The 21,623-nt window shown below is 36.3% G+C and overlaps 1 protein-coding gene across 1 annotated transcript; it reads left to right on the top strand.

Annotated features, from left to right (window-relative positions):
- Positions 1 to 3,889: 3,889 nt before the first annotated feature.
- Positions 3,890 to 21,570, top strand: LOC128199749 (probable serine/threonine-protein kinase DDB_G0282963). Its single transcript, XM_052890832.1, has 4 exons — positions 3,890 to 3,933; positions 15,592 to 15,663; positions 17,532 to 20,482; positions 21,528 to 21,570. The coding sequence occupies exons 2-4, from the start codon at positions 15,646 to 15,648 to the stop codon at positions 21,568 to 21,570; spliced, it is 3,012 nt and encodes a 1,003-aa protein (XP_052746792.1). The 5' UTR covers positions 3,890 to 3,933; positions 15,592 to 15,645.
- The last annotated feature ends 53 nt before the right edge of the window (positions 21,571 to 21,623 follow it).

Raw genomic sequence — 21,623 nt, 5'->3', positions numbered from 1 at the left:
AATCCTTAATAATAATGCTAAACCAGCCAACAGATGGCGCGATGTAACATTTTACATCACGCTTCAAGAGTTCTTCTTGAATATCTTTAACAAAGTCTTGTGTGCTTTGTATTTGTTAACATTGAGGTCAGGTTTTTTACTTCATATAATTTTTGAATCGGGTACCCTTTAGGTACCTGAAGAAGGTACTAATCAATCAACAATGCTTTTAAATAACCTGCCCCCTAGCCAAGTGGCTATAGTCTCGAGGTGAAAAAAATGTTTTTTGGTAAAAATGGGTATCAAACTCAAGAGCTTTTTGTGAGGATTCTAAAATGGTATATCATGGCCATGTTAAAAAAAACTACAATTAGAAAAACGTTATTTATTAGTTGTCTATACAAAATACGCGAGGCGGATGACTATAGGTGCGAGCAGGTTTGTGAAGTGAAGTTATAAAATAGACTAAATTAAATATATTGATTATAAAAATCGGCTAATTGCGAGTCAGGTTCGCCCACCGAGCGTTCCGCAGAATTTTTTAAATATTTGCGTAATCTCGGTTGGACGTATAAATTATCGTACTTTGTAATAAACGTAAAAAATAAATCCGAAATTAACCATCTATCGTAACTAAAAAGTGTGAAATAAATAAATTAATTAAACAAATAAAAAACCCGACTGCATAAAGTATAAAAAAACTGAAAAGAAAAAAACAAGCTCAGTCCAGAAGTGTAGAAAGCAATTAGAAAACAGTCGGGACTTTAGATATTGGATAGAATTATTTTCTTCTACATTATTTAATAGGTCCCGAGTGTTTTCTAACTGCTTTGTACACTTCTGGACTGAGCTTGTTTTTTTCTTTTCAATTTTTTATACTTTACCCTTTCCCTACCACTAACCTACCACTACGATACTTATTTATTTATTTATGATAATAAATAAATTTTGTACAAAAAACATATTTAAATTAAGCCCAACCAACGCAAGCCACTGTTCTTGATTTTTTGATTTTTTGATATTGAACATACGATTTTTTAATTTTGTTGATTTTCATATTGGCTTTCACGATGTAAAGCCAGCGCTATTTGCAGTGGCCTCAGGTTTTAGCCCGTTAGTTTTAGGGCTGCGATCTACAACGCATAATAGACAGCTACTATGGCTGCAGCGCAGTTGAAATTTGACATGATTATTAAGGATCGAGTACCTGGGTGGGCCTGACAGACCCTATCAGACATGCTGTTATTTTGTCTATAAATGTTTCTAAGAATCATAATAATAATTATATGAACCGGTCGTTGGTTTAAAATCTTATAGCAATGCGGGGCAAAAGAATTGTTGCTATTATAGTTTTATCAGGCGATATTACAAAATACATAGTAGGTATGTTCTACAATGTTGTTTACGTACTGATGTTAAAATATGAAAAACTTTGCCCGACATTGGGCATACGATTTCTTAATTTTTTGACTTTCATATTGACTTTCACGATGTTAAGCCAGAGCTGTTTGCAGTGGCCTCGTGTTTTAGCTCGTTAGTTTTAGGACTGCGATCTACAACGCATAATAGCCAGCTAAGACCCTATCAGGTATGCTGTTATTTTGTTTATATATGTTTCTAAGGTATTAGTTTCTAAGAAGTATATGTTTACTTATAAGAACCGTTCGTTGGTTTAGAATCTTATAGCAATTTGGGGCAAAAGAAACTTTGCTATTATAGTTTTGTCAGGCGATATTACAAAATACATAGTAGGTATGTTCTGCAATGTTGTTCATATACTGATATTATGATATTAAAAACTTTGTTTGTTTATTTCTTACCAAGAAATAATGACTGGTTGTAGTAGTGTTTTGATGTATTACAATTAACTTTAGAACTAATAATGTTGTAGTATTGTATATAATATATTACGTGGATGTTCGAAATAAATATAATATATTTAATTCCAGGTTTCCTCACGATGTTTTCCTTCACCGTCTGAGGCACATGATATTCAATTTCTTAAAATGCACACAACTGAAAAGTTGGAGGTGCATGCCCCGGACCGGATTCGAACCTACACCCTCCGGAATCGGAGGCAGAGGTCATATCTACTAGGCTATTACGGCTCATTCGGATAGTGGTCGTCATAATATCAAACATTATCCCCTTAAGCTCGCCAACTCGCATTGGAACAGCATGGTGAGTCTGCCATAACCCTAAGAGATGACCACGACCACTACGTCAAGAGTGTAGCGACGAATAAGAAGGTGGACTTATGCTCCATATCCCATCTCCTATGAAGAGGTAGGCCTGGCCCTATTGTGGGCCAGGCCTACCTCTATTTTTTCGTCCTCATTTCGTGGTTGCCAATATTATAAAGCTGAAAAGTTTGTTTCTTTGTTTGATTGATTGAACGCGCTAATCTACTGGTCCGATTTAAAAATATTTTCAGTGATAGATAGCCCATTTATCGAGGAAGACTATAGGCTATATATTATACCCATATTCCTACGGGAACGGGAACCACGCGGGTGAAACCGCGTGGCGTCAGCTAGTGTATAAATAATGTGCAAAACAATACACATTTTTTCAGGACCCACCCTGCACTCTGCCCACCGAACTTACAATAACACAGGAAGGTTATTCTACAAAGATGTTTTATAAATCGCTAGTGCGAGGTGGAATGCACCTTTATATCTCTCTCTGTCTAACACGATACTATAGAAAGAAAAAGATAACAGGTATATTCGGAACTCGCGCGAGTTAAAAAAATATTGTTACAGAATAACACTATACGTAGCTTAGAAAATTCGTTCGTAACACTCCCGAAGGACGGCGCGGGCCGGGAGGGGGGTAGCGAAGTCCTGCGCGCTCGACTTCATACCCGCGCAGTCCTATTCTCTGCCCCGCGCGCACGACTTCACACCCGCAGTCCTTTCCCCCCGTCGCCCGCATATCATGTGAGAGTCATCAACGAACTTGCCAAGCTATACAGTGTGGTCGCTACGTCACCCTCTACAGAGCCTTAATGAAGAAAGAGGCGCTTATACCCACCACGCCACTCTATTAAGAGCTGTTGAACGATGATGGAGTTAATTTCTTTAAAGATCAGATGATACTGACCGGGATCAACGGCTTAATGTATTCTTTAAGACAATTGTAAACCCTCATTCGCACGAGAGTTTTTTTAACGAACGGTAAAAAAAGCGTTCAAATATAGTATGAAGTTGAATGAACGAAAAAGTTTAAAATGTCCGTTAAAAAAGCTCTCGTGCGAATGAGGGCTAGCTCTTCCAACATTATAACACCCAGGTTGATCTGAGGATTTTTCAGTAATATAACTGAAAAATCCTCAGAGGAAAACTCAATAATTCATAGACTCGAACCCGTTTGATGGACTTCGTGGTCCGACACTATACAAATCAACGACGGACTCCGTGGCACTGTGGTATGCGCGGTGGATTTACAAGACGGTCCTGGGTTCGATTCCCCGCTGAGCCGATTGAGGTTTTCTTAATTAGTCTGGCTGGTGGAAGGCTCCGGTTGTGGCTAGTTACCACCCTACCGACAAAGACGTGCCGCCAAGCGATTTAGCGTTCCGGTACGATGTCGTGAAGAAACCGAAAGGAGTGTGGATTTCATCCTACTCCTAACACTTGTTAGGAGTAGGATGAAATCCACACTCCTTTCGGTTTCGGTATAGCCAGCTTCCATCTTAGATTGCATCCTCTCTTAACATCAGGTGAGATTGTAGTCAAGGGCTAACTAGTAGAGTATAAAAAAAAAATTGAGGCAGTTCACAGATAGTACTAGTCGTACTCGTATATCGTAAAAGTTAACTATATCCTCGTATCGTGTCGCAGCCGTCTCGTCGGATGAGATACATCACGTGTGTCGCGCCCACGCAACACCCGCCCGCCCAGTCGCCGGCCGCCCGCCCAACACTGCGCACGCATCGTACAAACACACCAGGTCAGTCCACAATACATTTACTATTACCCCATAGTACTATTAAAAACCCGGATGTTTTATTACATAAAGTCGTAGTCCATATAGTTCGATGTTGTGAGTGCGAACCGATGGTCTATTTCTGTCCTGCATTTTTTGATACAAGTCTCTGGATGTTGGGTCTGTAATTAACTAAAACGGGCTGCTTTTGCAGTTTTTAAGTCCGCTCCAGACATGCATCGTGCCTAGTGTTTTATATTTAAACGATATCAAAATAAAGGATATCTCAGAATACAGTGTAAACTAAATAAAGCGAACTTTAGAATTTATACTTTCGCGGTTGTTTTCAATAATATTTTGATTTAGAAAAACAGCTTTGCATGCCTAAGCCCATGAATAACCCTTACGTGGGTTCAACCATATAATCTTCGTGTGTTCTGGGTGCTTTTCACTTCAATTTCCAATTACCTAGATATTCATTAGGCACTATATATCGATTGTGATTCCTTGTTTTTTTATTATTGTAGTGGTGATGAACGATCTAATAAAATAAATTTGTAATACTATTTTTAAAACATAATAAAATATTGATTACTTTTCGTACTATTCGTTTTACATGTTATAGTAATTATATATAATAGTAGTATTATTACTCTTTGTTTTAAACCACGGTATTAACAACGGAGCCAAAGAGGTCACAGACCTTATCATATCAACATAGGATGTTAAAAATATATTGAAAGTAGGTTGTCTAAAACTTTCCTGGGCAAACTATCATTAATTTATTTATTTATTTTATTTATTTATTTATTAGGCTTATTTACAATAACTTACTAAATTATAATACAGCATGAAATAAAGAAGAACAGTAAATAAAAGATAACTTAAATATCACAAATAAAGAACATACACACTAGTATTACTAACTTAAAAAAAAAGAAAAAATGAGAGAAAGAAAGAAAATGAAATAAGGTGAGCACATTTTAGTCATAAGAGTACCAAGTAGAGATTTTTTTTTTCCGAAAACTGTATAATTGATAAAATGCTATTAAGTCCATGATAAAATGTCATTTACCTGCTGATCTCCACCAGTAACCACTGGATGACATTTTAATTGTTACATAGAATCTCAATTTCAACAAGCGTAGGTACGTCAAAGAAGTAAATTAGCCAGTAGCAGGCTAATTCAATAACTTTGACATATACTAGCTGTAATACAGGGTTTCCCGTAAATAGTACGACATACGACATATCATACGACCTATTCCACAGAGTGATAACTGACATCAAGCCCTATAAAAATAAAGAAGCATACGTTACTGACCCGTAGTTTTTTAGTTACATTGATTTTTTTACATAATACATTAATCAATACTTTCAGTACAATTTAGTCATACTGTTTGCTGAAAAATTACTTAAGCGTTGATTTTATCCTTGGTAATTATTTTTGAATAATTGTTTCAACTAATGAAACTTTAATTTTTTCTACTACAAAGTAAGTTTTTTTTCAAAAAACGGGACTAATTATTTTTTGTTAGACATTTTTTTTGTATGTTCTTTTAACGGTCACAGTGATAAAAAAATGTACTAGGCAAATTTGTACATCTAGCCCAAAAACATGTCCTTTTAATAAGGATTCCAAAAACGTAAGTCATATTTTTAAAAAAGTTTTTGAGAATAATCTTCTTTAAAAATTGCTTTTTTTGCTCCGTAAGGGTTTGATCATGTGCAAATTGTTACTTATTAAAATTTGTACTTGTCACATGAATAAAAAAAGAATTTATATTGAATCATTAGATGAACATTTGCAATGACAAAACTTACATAGAAAGTGTAATAAAAAGACTAGTAGCTATTTTTAAAATTATTAAGGTGCCTTTGTCAACTGGGAACTCCTTTAATTTCCCACCAGTCTGTTCGTCCGTGGCTTAGCTCAGAGACTATTAGTAGGTACTATAAAGTTGTAATTTAACATGAATATGTCTCAGTATTTTGATTTAGATGATCGCATAAAAGAAAATACGATGAAAACGATGTAGTAACTCATTATTAGAGTTGTACACTGAGATAAAACATTATACACTAGCGGAAGCTCGCGTATTCGTCCGCGTGGAATTCAGTTTTTCGCAAATCCCGGAAAAATCCATGGCTTTTTTCCTTCCAAATTTCAGCCAAATCGCTTCAGAAGTAGCGGCGTTACAGAGTAATAAACATCCAAACAAACAAACATCCACACAAACTTTCGTGTTTTTAATATTAGTAGGATAACAGGCTTGCAGGTCGTTGCGGCTATTGGTCGTAATCGTGACTGCCTAGTGCACAGGTGCTTTAGTATGTTTTGTTTTTTTTTTATGTTTTATGCCAATGGCGGCAACGCCAAACAATCATTAGATTGTACATTTTCCCGGTGAACTTGACACACATTGCCGCACTAGTGTTTCCCTGCCAACTCATTTTATTTATGATCCTCAAATACAATGGACACGTGTGTACAGATACAGATAAAACTATCGTTCGTCCGTTTAATTTGTCCGGTTTTTGACTGCCTCCGTGGCGCAGTAATATGCGCGGTGGATTTACAAAACGGAGGTCCTGGGTTCGATCCCCGGCTGGTCCGATTGAGATTTTCTTAATTGGTCTAGGTCTGGCTGGTGGGAGGCTTCGGCCGCAGTTAGTTACTACCCAACCGACAAACACCTACCGCCAAGCGATTTAGCGTTCCGGTACGGTGTCGTGTAGAAACCAAAAGGGGATTTTCATCATTCTCCTAATAAATTAGCCCGCTTTCCATCTAAGACTGCATCGTCACTTACCATCAGGTGAGATTGTAGTCAAGGGCTAATTTGTGAATAAAAAATATATTTTTTTTATTTTGGTATATTTAGTAATCGTTAACTAAAAAAATAGAACAAAAGTTAAGTGAAGCAATAATAGCTCCAAGATTTAGAGGCCGGATTTAACATTGAGAGTTCTTGGATTCGATTTCCACTCGTGGCACTATAGTCACACCATTTCCTAACAATCACTATCAGCTAATTTTAACAGTCACTGCGAGCCAGACCCAGGCAGTGTTGGGAGTTGGAGCCGCCGGAGGTCAAATAAAAGACTTAAGCACTGCTTGACTATTCTATTTATTATTATTTGTAAAATCATATAAAATATAGTGAACAGCAGATCAATTGAAAAAACAGATAATATGACACTTGAATCTCCGAGAGTGACAGTGTCTATAAACATCATCCACAGACAATAGAATCTTATCACTGGCCACCACTGTACCATAGACATGTATTTTTTTTTTGTTATATTTCAACAAAGTAAAACTCACCAAGCTGCTACACCATAAATATCAATATTAATATTAATAAAACATATATTTATAAAATATATACAATAAAATAAACGTACATAATTTGATATTTTACATACCTAAATATATTACTGTGATAAAAAGTAGTCATTACGACGACAGACTTCGCTTATCTAGAGAATTAAGAAAATTTCCTGACCATGTTTTCCTTCACCGTTTGAGACACGTGATCCACAGTAGTCCACAGTTTTCGTCTAATGAATTCCATGAAACCCTTAAGACAATAATAATATTTTTATTATTTATGTGATAAAAATATAAGTAGATCTACAATAAAGAACCATTATCAATGAAAATAATGATCATACAAAAAATACCAAACACAGTTCAGTTGCCCAAATATTTAGTAAATAGTTTCACATATATATGTGAAACTAGTAGTTACTTAATCTCTTTTTCATAGCAGACAGCAGAAACTAAAATATTTGAGTCAAACGGATATAAAGACAAACAGGGAGAATATCTATATATAAAAATAATTTGTCAGGATATCCCATTGCATCCAATGCAGCGAAAGCTATTTTTAACTATACGCCGACGGTGCGTACACACATTTAAACATACATTCTTACATTCATACAAATGTAGCTTCCATACAAAAGCTCGTTGAATTCACCTGTATTACTAGACGCATAGAGTTCAAAAATATTAATATTATTTTATATACTTAAAAGTGTACTAGAGGTAGGGTTGTCACTGTATTTAAAATTTTTATGGGATACAAAATTATTATGAAATCTTCATTCTAGTTTTAGTCTTCGTCGTAGGCATTTTAAAACGTAGGTTAAATTAAAATAAAGTTTTTAAACGGTAGTTTCGGTCTCAGGTTAGATGCCTTAAATTCAAAGATCAACTGTGTAACCTTACGTTCCATAGAAAGAGGTCAGCGGAATGGTGTTTCAACATTTTTTTGTATACATGTAGTAACTTGACAGATAGACAAGCACATATTATGATAGTCAGACCTGAAAAAAATAGAAAAAGATACTAATAGACCTTTGAATCTCATGTGATGTCACTGGTCAATCAGTAAATATATTAACTTTTCAGTTATGTGCATTTTTTAAATAAATGAATACGATGCAGGAAAAACATCATATGGAAACCTGAGAATTTTCTTAACTCTCTACGTATGTGAAGTCTGCCAATCCTCAATGGGCTAGCGTGGTAGACTATTGGCTTAACTCCTCTCATTCTGATAGGATACTCGTGCTCAACAGTGAGGCTAAAATGGGTTGCTAATGATGATGATGATAAAGCTTTAACATGGTCTTTTCTGAAGTAACGCTTTCTCCTATTTGTTTATTAATTTATATATTATATACTCCTACAAGAAGTGCACGTATTCATGCACCTATCTCCAATAAAAATAACTGAAACACTACAGCTATTTAAATTAATATGAAACCAACGCACTGTTCAATTTAATTCTCAAGGAATATAATTCAAATTAGAAAATCCAATCTAATATTACTTGTTACAAGTCAGATCTGACAATCAATTAAACTGACGATGAAAATAATACAGCTGGCCAGAATGGTCGCAACAATTCCTCATAATAACATGTTATAGTTTGTGGCAACCCTAATTCATTTTGTCATTTCTGTCAAGCGGTGCGCATTTAGCCCGGGAGTAGACGAGACAAGTACAAAACGAACTTACTGACGTAAAGACCAATATTTATGCCTGTCAAAGACTTAAAGCGTAGGCATGCTTCGAAGACCGGCAGGGCGAGACCTACACTATAACAATGCTCTCGAATTTGTTTTCATTGTCAGATCATCCTTACTATTCTTTTATCCATACCAAAAAGCTATACTTATACTTGCGGAAATTGCAATACAAGTAAATAATTATAAATAGTCCTGTTTCATGTTATGCATATAAGTTCTAGACTGAGTTATTTATTAGACACCGAGATTACTTTAAAGAAGTTTATTTCAAACAAAGGATAATTGTAGTATTTTGCTATTTTGCGAGATTTGCGAAAAACAGATGGTTATGGTATGAATGTTGTTTACTATGCGACTAAATGATATTAAGACAATTAGCCACATTTGTTCGTCTTCACTTTCGACGCGTTAGTGACATATCTAATCGTATAAAATCTTTAATAAGCCCAGTGGCGTATCTATAAAGTTGTAGAGATTAAAAAATGCCACGGGCCCACGATCTGCAGGCTAATTCACTAACTTTGACGTATGTTAGTTGACAATTTGAGATTTTATTGTCATCTGGTGCCTATTGACAACCCTGGATAGTGGATATCACACAGAAGTCGTAGATAACATTTCCCTGTTGATTAGGTGTTTATTTTAATAGGCTGTTAATAAAAACCAAATTAGTCTATAGGACAGCTGATGCTGATTTTCAGAACTTTAGAAGTAATCTGTCATTTAAAAAAGGAATAACCATTTTTCTTGTACCCCTTCCAATGAGTTCACCACGGGCCTCAGATAGTGTAATTAAAGTCTTATATAATTTGGATATATGATTTGGAGCTTAGACCACCACAGTGCTTTAATAAGCATTGGTAGGATTAGGCTAATAAATGTTGTACTCTGTAAAGATCACTCGTATCAGTCGTATCAGTCCTAGCATTGTCCGCGGGTGTAAAATCACTCTCCAAGCCCACACTGCCAAGGAATTTCTTGGAAAGAAGAAAAGCCCAATATTTTCAATTCCAGAGTTTGAACATGGAGGAACCTCATGATCTGTGCTTTAATAAATTAACCATTTCATTACATTCCCCCTCAGTGAGTCGTAATACTCATGTTTTAGGGTTACCAATCACCACCACCATCATCTCTGATCTTTGTCCTTAGGATGTTATGCCATTTTTTTCTATCTCCGGCTACGCAAAGAGCATCGTAAACAGTGGATTCGAGTGTAGTGCGATCCTGGTCGGACCAACGTCTTTTTCCTGCCACCTTGCCAGTAATAACAAATTTTTCCAGATTATCTCCATCTTTCCTGGCAATGTGTCGGAAGTACTCTAAAATACGCTTGAAACATATGGTAGAGAGTCTTATTTTAACTTTGAGTTGGACAAGTATAGATGCGTTAATTCGAAATGCAGTCCTTGGAATCCGGAGCGTTTTCCTCCAACACCACATCTCGAAAGCCTCAATCCGGTCTGCAGATTTTAGGGTCCACGTCTCAGCCCCATAGAGAAAAATGGAAAAGACGTTACGTTACGGTCTGTCCAAGTTTTGTGTAGCTGAGACATGGCACTCATTAATTACATTAACTATTACTTAATCATATTATTTAATATCAAATTGGAATAAAATGAAAAAGATCTAAATTTTCATTGCACTGAAGTTGTGAATTAATCCGTATGAACTAAAGTGACCTTTTACTAAAATCACACGAAGGGATTCGAACCCAGAAGCAGTTCTTGGCAGGTGGACGGACAATACCGTGCCAACGGGGTCACTCATAAGATTTTTACCCGCAAATGACGTTTGTCGGACCAACAAAATATTTTGAATATATTTTTAACTCGGCCATGCTTACTTCCGTCTTTAAAATCATCTCTAATTAGTCTAGTCAACGACTTTTACACGAACTTTTTAACAGAATTGAAAACATGTATCGCAATAATTCGTTGCGATGGAACGAAATAGAGCGATATTTTTGATTCAGTCATTGTTAGGCTACAGCATGTGTTTCTCTCTCATACGTCTTTTAGATCCGTGATAGCCCTCTGAATATGACCTTTGCCTTCGATTAGGAGGGCGGAGGTTCTAATCGGACCCAGGGACATGCGCCTTCAACCTGTCAGTTATGTGCATTTATAGAAATTAAATAACACATATTTCAAACGGTGAAAGAAAAACATCTTGAGGAAACCTAAATACCAAAACTAAAACCTCACACTCCGCATTGGGCCAGTGAGGTGGACTATTCGTCTTACCCCTCACACTCTGATAGACTCGTGGTCATGCTCATTGAGCCGGTTATGGGTGATATATTTCTCGCGTCGATACCAGTAGGCATATTGTCAACGACATTTATCTCGTAAAGAGACCAACAGATGCAAAATTGAATTATAGCTGTCTCATTTATCCCAAACAAAACAAAAGAGAAAGTGATATTTTCAAATCCGCCACTAATGGTAGTAAATTTTGTTTTTCTCTATTATGTCGTGGTGCGCATATATAAAGTTGAGAACCCCCTCCTTTTTGAAATCGGAAAGAAATGAACCTTATCTTGTCATATCGTTGGCGGATAGATGACGTTTATAACGCAGTAATCGATTTGACGTTTGCTGTCAATTGTCATGTCACAGTTGCTCTATGGACGCCATCTTGATATAACTCAAAAACTTGGGTTTTTATTTTATTTCTTTCTTTTGATTTAGTTAGATTTATTCACTTTAATAAATTTTAATAAACTCCTCGTATTTTTTAAATTTTAATGATATGGGGTACAAGAGTGGACCTGAAATGGACCATCTCCTTTATATATTATTTATATTGAAAAAAAAAACAGTGGGGAACGATGGAGGAGGCCTTTACCCGTCTATGGGTACCCAAATAACAATAACAAAATAAATATTACAAATCTCTTAGAAATTATTTTACATTTATTATGGAAATTAATGACTTATTTATTTATTTTCAAACATTTAAATTATTTGGATCACTAATTTTAAGTATAACAAAATGTAGCCAATAGACTGATAGATCAAAGATGAAGCAGTCACTATTAAGTTCTCGAGATAGTAGTGTTATCTTCCGCTTTGCCTTGGCACAGTGGGTCGCCGGTCGTACCCACTGGTAACACAAGATCCCGATACACAATCGCAGTATAGTATCTGGTAGAATTATTTCTGTCGGTACATCACGAAAATAAATGCCCTACTCTCGGCAAGTGTCAAAGACTTGCGCTGCGGGTTGATCGCTCCACAGAAAATGGGGTCGCCACGGCTTCCCGGCAATCTACGAGCACAGTATAACTACCATACAGTTATATTTTAAAACTAAATATTTTTTTTTATCCTTTACAAGTTAGCCCTTGACTACAATCTAACCTAAGTAAGTAATGATGCAGTCTAAGATGGATGCGGGCTAACTTGTTATTAAGAGGATGAAAATCCACACTCCTTTCGGTTTCTACACGACATGTACCGGAACGCTAAATTAGTGCTTAGTGCTAGCTTAGTGGTCGAAGCCTCCCACCAGTCAGACCTGGACCAATTAAGAAAACCTCAATTCGCCCAGCCGGGGATTGAACCCAGGACCTCCGTCTTGTAAATCCACCGCGCAAACCAATGCGCCACGGAGGCTGTCAAAAACTAAATAAAGTATACTTAAACAATACACACAATCATCACTCTCTAACGCCAAATAAGGGATAGCTGATTTTGATAATATACATTTTATATACTACATATGAATAGTAATATAATGTTTAAGTACACACAGACACTGGAAAACATTCATGCACATCACACAGATATTTTCCAGCCGTGGGAGTGGCGTAGTTAGATAACCAAGGGCCCTGGTGCAAATAAAAAAATGGGGCTCCACAATATTGTGGTTAGGTTTTGTCAAGTAAATATATACAAAAACATAAAAATGCTAAGTTACTTTATTTGTAGTTTATGGGTTTAGGCAGTTAATTTAGTTGAATATTATCTTTTACATAGTGAACATACACACATAGAATAAAAAATATGATATTATCACTTAAAATATAATTAATAAAAAATATAACCGACTTCAAAATTATAAAAACGTTTTTACTAAACTAAAAAGCGAAAAATAAAATCGTGTGCTACCTTCTCAGTTTGCTCAGTGCGATCAGTTTGACGGCGGTACCAAGGTAGTTTTGTGTTAATTAAAGCCGTTTCTGAAAGAACCGTCTGAAAATCCTTAAACTTTATGATTTAAACGGCTTGAATTAATACATCACTAACTTGGAATGGAAAGCTACATTGTCAGTGAGTTACATGGGCTATATTCCTCTCTTCTATCTCACGGGAGTTAGAACTATTCGGATGATACCGCGGTTGGTCTGCTAGTCATGAATAGACTTGAACTTCAGTGAAAAATTGTTAAAAGGAAAAAATTGGATTTTCCATTAATCATCTCCCGTATTTTATAGATACCCTGTAGAGTATATAAATATGTGAATCACAGTTAAAACACAACAATAGATGTAAAACCAAACACGGTTACATCTGAGAACTGTGTAGTGTTATAAAATGTATGAATTACATACTGTTTGTTTTGAGAGCTCGCCTAACATTGTTTAAGGAAAATTGTTTATATACAAAACCGGTCAAGGTCAAGTGAGTGTTAGAATAAGCGGTATTTAGAATTCTGTATATTGGCAACTAGCGGACGTCCGCGACTTCGTGCGCGTGGAATACAGTTTTTCATAAATGTCGCGGAAACATGGATTTTTCCGGGAAAAAGTAGTCTTTGTGTTTATCCTATATGTATTTGCATACCAAATTTCAGCTAAATCGCTTCAGTAGCCGCTTACTTTTAGTCCGTCTTTTAGTCTGTGCTATGGGTACTAATATTGGTATCAAATGAAAGATTTTGTCTATATAGTAATATCGAATATCGAATATAATCGAAAACTAGTGAACTGATTTGAAAATTTTTAACCAATAGAAAGTTACAATATCAGGCTATTTTTATCCCCGTATTCAAACGGGAATAGGGACTACGCGAGTGTAACACAAGGTTCTGTTAGTAGCTTATGCTGGCCACTGACGATCAAGTTAACTCACATGCCTGCAGCGCTAAGGGCTTGTCAGCTGATCGTGTGTTTGTTGCGATCGGCATGATGTCATGCACATGATCGTCAGCGGCTGACATTATAAAGCAAAACAATGTTTGTCGAGTCAGATTAGTATTTCATAGATGGCATTCTGCAAATTAAGAAAACTATGGTGTTATTGGACCCATTCTAAGTAGATCGCGCTGCGTTAACCGCCTTTCCCAACAAGGGATAAACTTTGGACTCTTTTCACTCGCTTTCCATCACGCCGCGCCGCGGGCCTTGATTCTATTGGGAATTATAACAGACAATTGTGTATTTTAACTACCTATTCATGGACTGTTAGAGTTCCCTAACTGGCAAGAAATGATCGCCTAGGAATAAACTCCAGGCTGCCAGTGGCGTGCACTTCCTAGATGCAAACATGTACTCATATTGCCTAACGTAATGTCCAATTATGAACCAGTATTTGAGCAGGATTTTCCAATTTTGTACAATTTTTACGTCTAATGCCTACCCTCGTTAACTACCTTAAGCACGCCACGGGCCCATTTTAACACATTTACAGCTACTGTACCACCTTTATCCTATCGAAATCAAATCTAATTCACTGTACAATGTTCAATTGCGAAGTCTACGAATATTGTAAGTCGAACATTGTGGAGTCAGCATCTGAGTATGCACCAATTTCGGAATGCGGAGACGATTTTGACTTGGGAGGGAGACAGTCTACGGGACATGACCTCTGCCTTCGATTATGAAGGCGTAGGTACGAATCCAATCCGGGGCATGAACTTCCAACTTTTCAGTTATATGCATTTTACGAAATTAAATATCACGTGTGTCAAACGGTGAAGGAAAAACATTGTGAGTAAACCGGCATTCTTTTGAATTTTCTCAATTCTCATGTGACTAAGGCCTAACCTTAACATTTAGGTGAATAAAGGTTCTTAACGATAATGATGATGACGTTATCGCTTTGTTGTGTCGGTTTTTGCTAAATAAATCAAAATGTTTCCTATTCATAATAAAGTATCGCTTACTTCTTTATATTCAATATCAGCATTATCAGCCTCTTAAGTCCTCTACACGCAGTGGTTCCCGAATTCTGTTGACTTCGAAACCCTTTTTGTTTCACCATTTTCGGCGCAACCTTAGCTTAAAAAAGAAGTAAACTAAATACGGAAATACACTTACGTCTCGTATATTTATTTAGGTATTCACAAAAATTTTAATGTGATGAATGACATCTCACCATATTTTTCCTTAAACAAGTTAATTGAAAACGAATAATAAATTACGTCAGTTAATATTATCACAAGTGAAAGGATTTACAATATGGAAATCTTGTATTTTCACGGAACCCCTGAGGGCCATTCACGGAACCTTAGGGTTTTTCCCAACACCTTTTGGGAACCGCTGTTCTACAGGGATATTTATTTTTATTAACGATCACTATCAGATGTTAATGATAATGAACCACTAAACCTACATAACGAGACAATCAATTTTTCCTATTCAATATACTCGTATTGACATTTAATTAATGTACATATTTGTTTTACTTTCAGCACTGCATCGAACAATTTGACAAACTAATGGAAAAAAGGTGACCGGTTGCAAAAATGTCATTCAGGAATTATGTAAGTACAATACCTACTTTTATGGAGTCCGTATTTAACAAAGAACCCTTATAGTTTCGCCTCATCCATCCGTCCGTCTGGCTGTCCGTCCGTCCGTCCAACTGTCAGCAGTTTAGCTCAGAGTCCATTAATACTCGAAAGTTATTAAACTCAGAGTCCATTACTACACGAAAGTTATTTATCTCAGAGTATATTACTACTCGAAAGTTATTAAACTCAGAGTCCATTACTACTCGAAAGTTATTAAACTCAGAGTCCATTACTACTCGAAAGTTATTTAGCTCAGAGTCCATTGCTACTCGAAAGTTATTTAGCTCAGAGTATATTACTACTCGAAAGTTGTTAAACTCAGAGTCCATTACTACTCGAAAGTTATTTAGCTCAGAGTCCATTGCTACTCGAAAGTTATTAAGCGCAGAGTCCATTATTACTCGGAAGTTATTTAGCTCAGAGTGCATAACTACTCGAAAGTTATTTAAATGAAATTTGTAGGATTCGATCCCGTGCGTGTCACATTTTGTAGAAGATTACGAACCGTTCGTTATTTAACATAGTGAAAAATCTTTTTAACAAAAAAATTCAACCTACTTCAAAATCACAAAAATAAACTACAAATCGAAAAATAACATCGTACGTGCTACCTTCTGATCACTTTGAAGGCGCTCACGATCGCAAACGCTTCGAAAACTAGAAAACTGTATAGGAATGACATTTGCTATTTATAGGTCACGTGATCAAGATCTGTCATTCTCATACATTTTTCTAGTTTTCGAAGCGTTTGCGATCATAGAAAGAGATTCGACGTGCCACTTGGCTGGGTCACAGAGGCTGGTCTGGTTGGTCCGAGTCTCAGAGGAGACGTCCTCAGAGAATTGTTCCGCCCATGTTTTCTGGTTCTGCCTTCGGGCCCCATCAGGCAATGATTCTGCGCGCGCCCAAACATCCCAGTGACGCCGCTGAGGATATAAAAGAGCGCATTAAGGATCCTACGGCACTTACATAATCAGATACTGACAAAGAAAAAAAGTATACTGACTTTAAATGCCCTTTAAAAAATCGAGCCCTGAGATAATGCCGTCCCTTGGACACTATCCCTTACTGCAATAGAATCGAGAAGAATTTAGATTAAAATAGTTTATTTTAAGTTAGCTTGAACTTTATAAAGTAAGTGTATTTTGAAACACTCTATTACTCTTACCATAAACTTCAAGTCAAATAATGCTGGCGCTAAATTCCATTCTTCAGCCAAGTATTAATCACTCAGTGTATAAGCGAAGGGCTCAATAAAACCCTTGTATGTTATCTTCGGGCGCGCATTCCTTCAGCTATTTATAAAGCGGTGAAAGGAACAGCTTTATGTCTGATAGTGTTGAATGAGGATTATGGATTTGAATATTCCTTGATGATTATGAGCTTCTGGTACTTATGTTAGAGATATATTACACATCGCTGGTAGGACAGTTGGTAGCAATTTATATAAGTTTTAAATTAACCCGCCATAACGCATAAGAGCAACGTGATGGGTCTAAGCTATGATTCGCCCACTCTTATAGGAGAGAATAAGCCTGTATCATGTAGGAGAATCATTAAAATAGGATTATTACAAGGAAGAATTACCAATTAAATCCAAAAAAATACATATCAATCCAACGCCGTGGTTTCGATTCCCGCGTCTGGAAATGTTGTAAGAGGAGCATAGGTGTATTCAATAGTCTAGGTGGATTTTATACACATATGGGTGACTAGATTACTGTATACATAACAAGAGTTATGTAATATATTTCATCAGTTATGTAATATATTTTATATAGTTAATTTATATTTTATATAATGAATAAAAAAATTAAAAAAAACTTATTTTGTTTCAGTTTGATTCATCATCTACGTATAGCAAAAACCGTAACACAGAGAGAACTGCAAGTGCCTCAGAGCGACCATCAACAGTTACAGCTAAATACACCACCACCCCGTCTTACAAATCATCTAGCATACCTGTACTTAACGATCGCTCAACCCGCGAAGAGACTCCTATATCAACAATAGCTAGCCGATATTCTAGCTACAAACAAACTGACAAACCAACATCTAAATACGAAAAGAAAGATTATTCTAAACTCTCGGTCCCTTCTGTTACTACAAATAGAAGTAGAGATGTCAGTCCTGTCTCAACAACATCCAAATATAGCCTTAGCCGGACAACCAGAACCACTAGCCCTGATAGAAGAACTGCGAAAAGTTACAAAGACAAATGTCAAGACATAGGCCCTGTTGATCGCGTCAAAGACATTCCAATTAAGACTGATAAGGCCTCTAATTACAGTAATCTATCAAATTATAAGGTTTACCCACGCTCATCTAATTATACACGGCCAACTCCTAGAGTAGAAACTAAGCCAGAAATCACAGTTAACCGATATGCTATAGCTAATCGCCTATCATCATCAAGTTATCTAAGAAGCCCAACGCCTATAAAAAGAACACTTGTTTCACCAATTCTCATAAATGATGTAGGTAAACCTGAAACTGAAAAACCTACTACACCAAATAATATAGTTGAAGAGAAAGATGAAAATACAAATAAAACAGATATAATTGAAAACGGTATAGAAGAGGTTGATAATGAAAACAATGAAACAGAGACCGTTACTGTTGTTACAAGACATACATCTCCAACCCCACCTGGTTCTTCGGCTTATGTGCGAATGCGACGAGCAGATATGGCTAAGACTATCGAAAAAATAATAACTCGTGCAAGAAAAAGACCCGAAATGATAGATAAAGAGATGCAATCTGATCGTCTTGATGACCCAACACGATCTAGCAGATTTGGAAATACAAATAGGACCAGCATGACGAATTGGACATACTATTCGCCTAACGTAAATAGTTATACAGGATACGCAGGGAGACATCTAACTCAATATACAAACTTATCTAATAATACGTGTAATGATAGAAGTAGCAGAAGTAGAAGTAAAGAACCTACTCCAATAGAGAACAAATGTTTAAGTCCAAACACAGAAGAAAATGAAAAACCTTTTAATTTTAGTAGCTCGGAACCAAATGAAGACACAGTAAATATAAGTGTACAGGATCAAGAAGATGACACTTCCGAAATTATTATTAACGTGAATTTAAAGTTAAAGAAAGCTAAAAGTCCACCATCTACGCCACTGTCAAATGACCTAATCTCATCATCAGAAAAAATAAATTCTAACAATAACCAGCTTCCTCCTCAACCACCTAAATCCGAAAGTGTAACTAAGGTAAGAAAAGTAAAAATACGTAAATCAAGTACTGACTCATCCTCAGATTCTACATCTTCTAAAAAAGTCGTCAAAAAGAGAAGTAAATCTGTTAGTTCAACTGATTCCGAACAAACTAACGATAAAAGTAGTAAATCCAAAGACTCAAGCAAAATTCCATCAAAAAATTCGAACAAGAATTCCTCAAATACAAGCTTACATAATGGTCCTACTAAATTAAAACATTCCAAGTCCCGAGAAAGCAACAGTCCCGAATCCAGCATAACCTTATCAACACAATCCTCAATAAGCGAAGATGATACTGTACTGAAAAAGAAATCAAACGAGAATACGTTAGATGATAATTTAACCAAACATAATTTATTAAATAAAAATGAAGGTTGTGAAGAAGCTAAGTCGTTTTTGATACGGGCTCTAGCACCAGTGACCAATCTCTTTAAGCTCAGACACCAAGATAATGACGAAATTAATCGCACGACTGATATATCACAGTCTGACTCCGCTAAAAGTAATACGAATTTCATGTCTGAAAGTGGATCTCGGAATAGAAATAATACATTTAATATCATAGCATCAAATGATGATAATTTGGTCAAATTAAAAGCTATAAGACACATTGAATCAGGGGATCGAGCTTCATGGCTAGACTCGGATACCGATAAAAAAAATACAAACAATGACTTAGATCGGTTTACAGAATTATATAATGACCACAATAGCTCCACGGATTTAAAACATTCATTAAAACCTAGTTGTTTTGCAGACGACGAAAAGCCGTGGTGGTTAGACAGTAATGCTAATATTCCGGAAGGCATAGAAAGGTTATCGCCTCCGAGAAAATCCTCCAGTGATAGTGATAAATTGAACTCCTTCAAAATCCGGCAAAACGAATCAGGGGAACGAAAAGACTGGAGAGTTATGAACACTGAAAGTTCATCAAGTGTAAATAAACAAGAATTACAGAACAACTTAAGTCTCAGCAAATCTGGTTCTGATCAGCGAAATTTTCCGGTAAGACGTATACGTCATATCGAGTCTGGAGAACGGCCTTGGTGGTTGTCTAGTAATAAAAACATTCCAGAAGGTATAGAAAAGTTACCCACACCGCCTCCGCAAGACTCTGATTCTTCTGATTCTGAGGAAATTGAAGTTTATATACCTCCTAGTCATATACCACCGTTTCCTTTACACTTGCCTGATGATGAGCCCCTTGGGGCCAGGCGGAGCCCAGAAGGTTTAGAGACTCCAAAAGATGTCGAGGACTATATTGGGGGCCGAAGCTCGCCATATGAAAACAATCGCCAGTATAGACGCGAGTCATCTAATTTACCGTATCAAAAAGGGGCCGAGAAATACATATCACGTTATACGGATATCGACGACATATTGGGCACTTCGGGCCAGATTTACAGTCCATTCATGGAGTCCATATTGGCGCGGAGAACCGGTCAGCTACCTTATGACGATGACGACTGCGAGGAGATAGATCCCACACAAGTTAGGATCCACGACAGCACCGCGCAGATGCCCGTTATCAAGAAGCTGCGATGCAGGTAACTTGATACATTATTCACATACTTAGTTTATTAATATTTACAAAAGCCTAAATATTGTGTAAAAATTAAAATTGATAAAAACATATTTTTCAATTAACCAACTAAGGCACTAACTAACATTATAATGGTATTAACAACTTAACAATTAATTTATTTATACATTATTTTTATTTTAAGCTTAATTAATTAACGATTACTTGAATTAAAAGAATTTTAAATAGTTTAAAAAACCAAAAAAACGCCTTTAACACACACTAAAAATTACAAATATTGAATTTAAGTCACGTGACAATTTTTTTCGTATGCCTAACAGCAAACCCTTTCATTTGATATGTCTATAGGGGTGGATTTCAAACATCCAGTCCATCCTGATCGAATACCAAAGGGAAGTGGGTCAAATTAAGATTCCAAGATTTTTTATATACATAGCTTTTTTATATTTTACAAGCTTGGGGTGGGGAGACCGCCATATTGGATTTGTAATGACGTTTCTTAGCTAGTCATGTATTGTCATCAGAACTCAGAGCGTGTGCCAAATTTCATCCTAATTAAAAACCGGGAAGTGGGTCAAATTAAGATTCCAAGATTTGTCTTTTCTACATAGTTAATTTTACCAATTTTATTCTTTTACCAATAGACAACCACGTTATTTGCTAGTGTCACAGGCTATGTTTTATACCCCTACGAGATGGCGACCCCGCACTAGAAAGCGCAGTGTTGGTCGACCCCCCACCAGGTGGACTGACGACATCAAGCGAGTGACAGGGATTCGCTGGGTGCAGGCGGTTCAGGATGGTGATGTTTGGAAGTCCCTACAAAAGGCCTATGTCCTGCAGTGGACGTCCATCGGCTGATATGTTGATGATGATGATGATCCTACAGGAACGGGAACTACGCGTATGAAACTGCGAGGCGTCTGCTAGTAATTTATATTTTTAGATCTTGTGAGAGGTATTATTATACAATGTGTTAGTGAAAAAGTAAAACAATTTTCTATTATAATTAACAATTTTTAACAATTTCTGTTTTTCTTTGCTTTCAGAAGTGAAATAATCGATTGTCGAGACGAAGATCATGTAAGTTAATTTTTATTATGAATACTTATATACTACCTCATTATTTTCCTAAAAAAATAAAT

The sequence above is a fragment of the Bicyclus anynana genome, chromosome Z, assembly GCF_947172395.1.
Source record: "Bicyclus anynana chromosome Z, ilBicAnyn1.1, whole genome shotgun sequence".
NCBI lineage: Eukaryota > Metazoa > Arthropoda > Insecta > Lepidoptera > Nymphalidae > Bicyclus > Bicyclus anynana.
The sequence above is the reverse complement of the archived record's forward strand: the minus strand, read 5'-3'. Positions and strand labels throughout refer to the sequence as shown.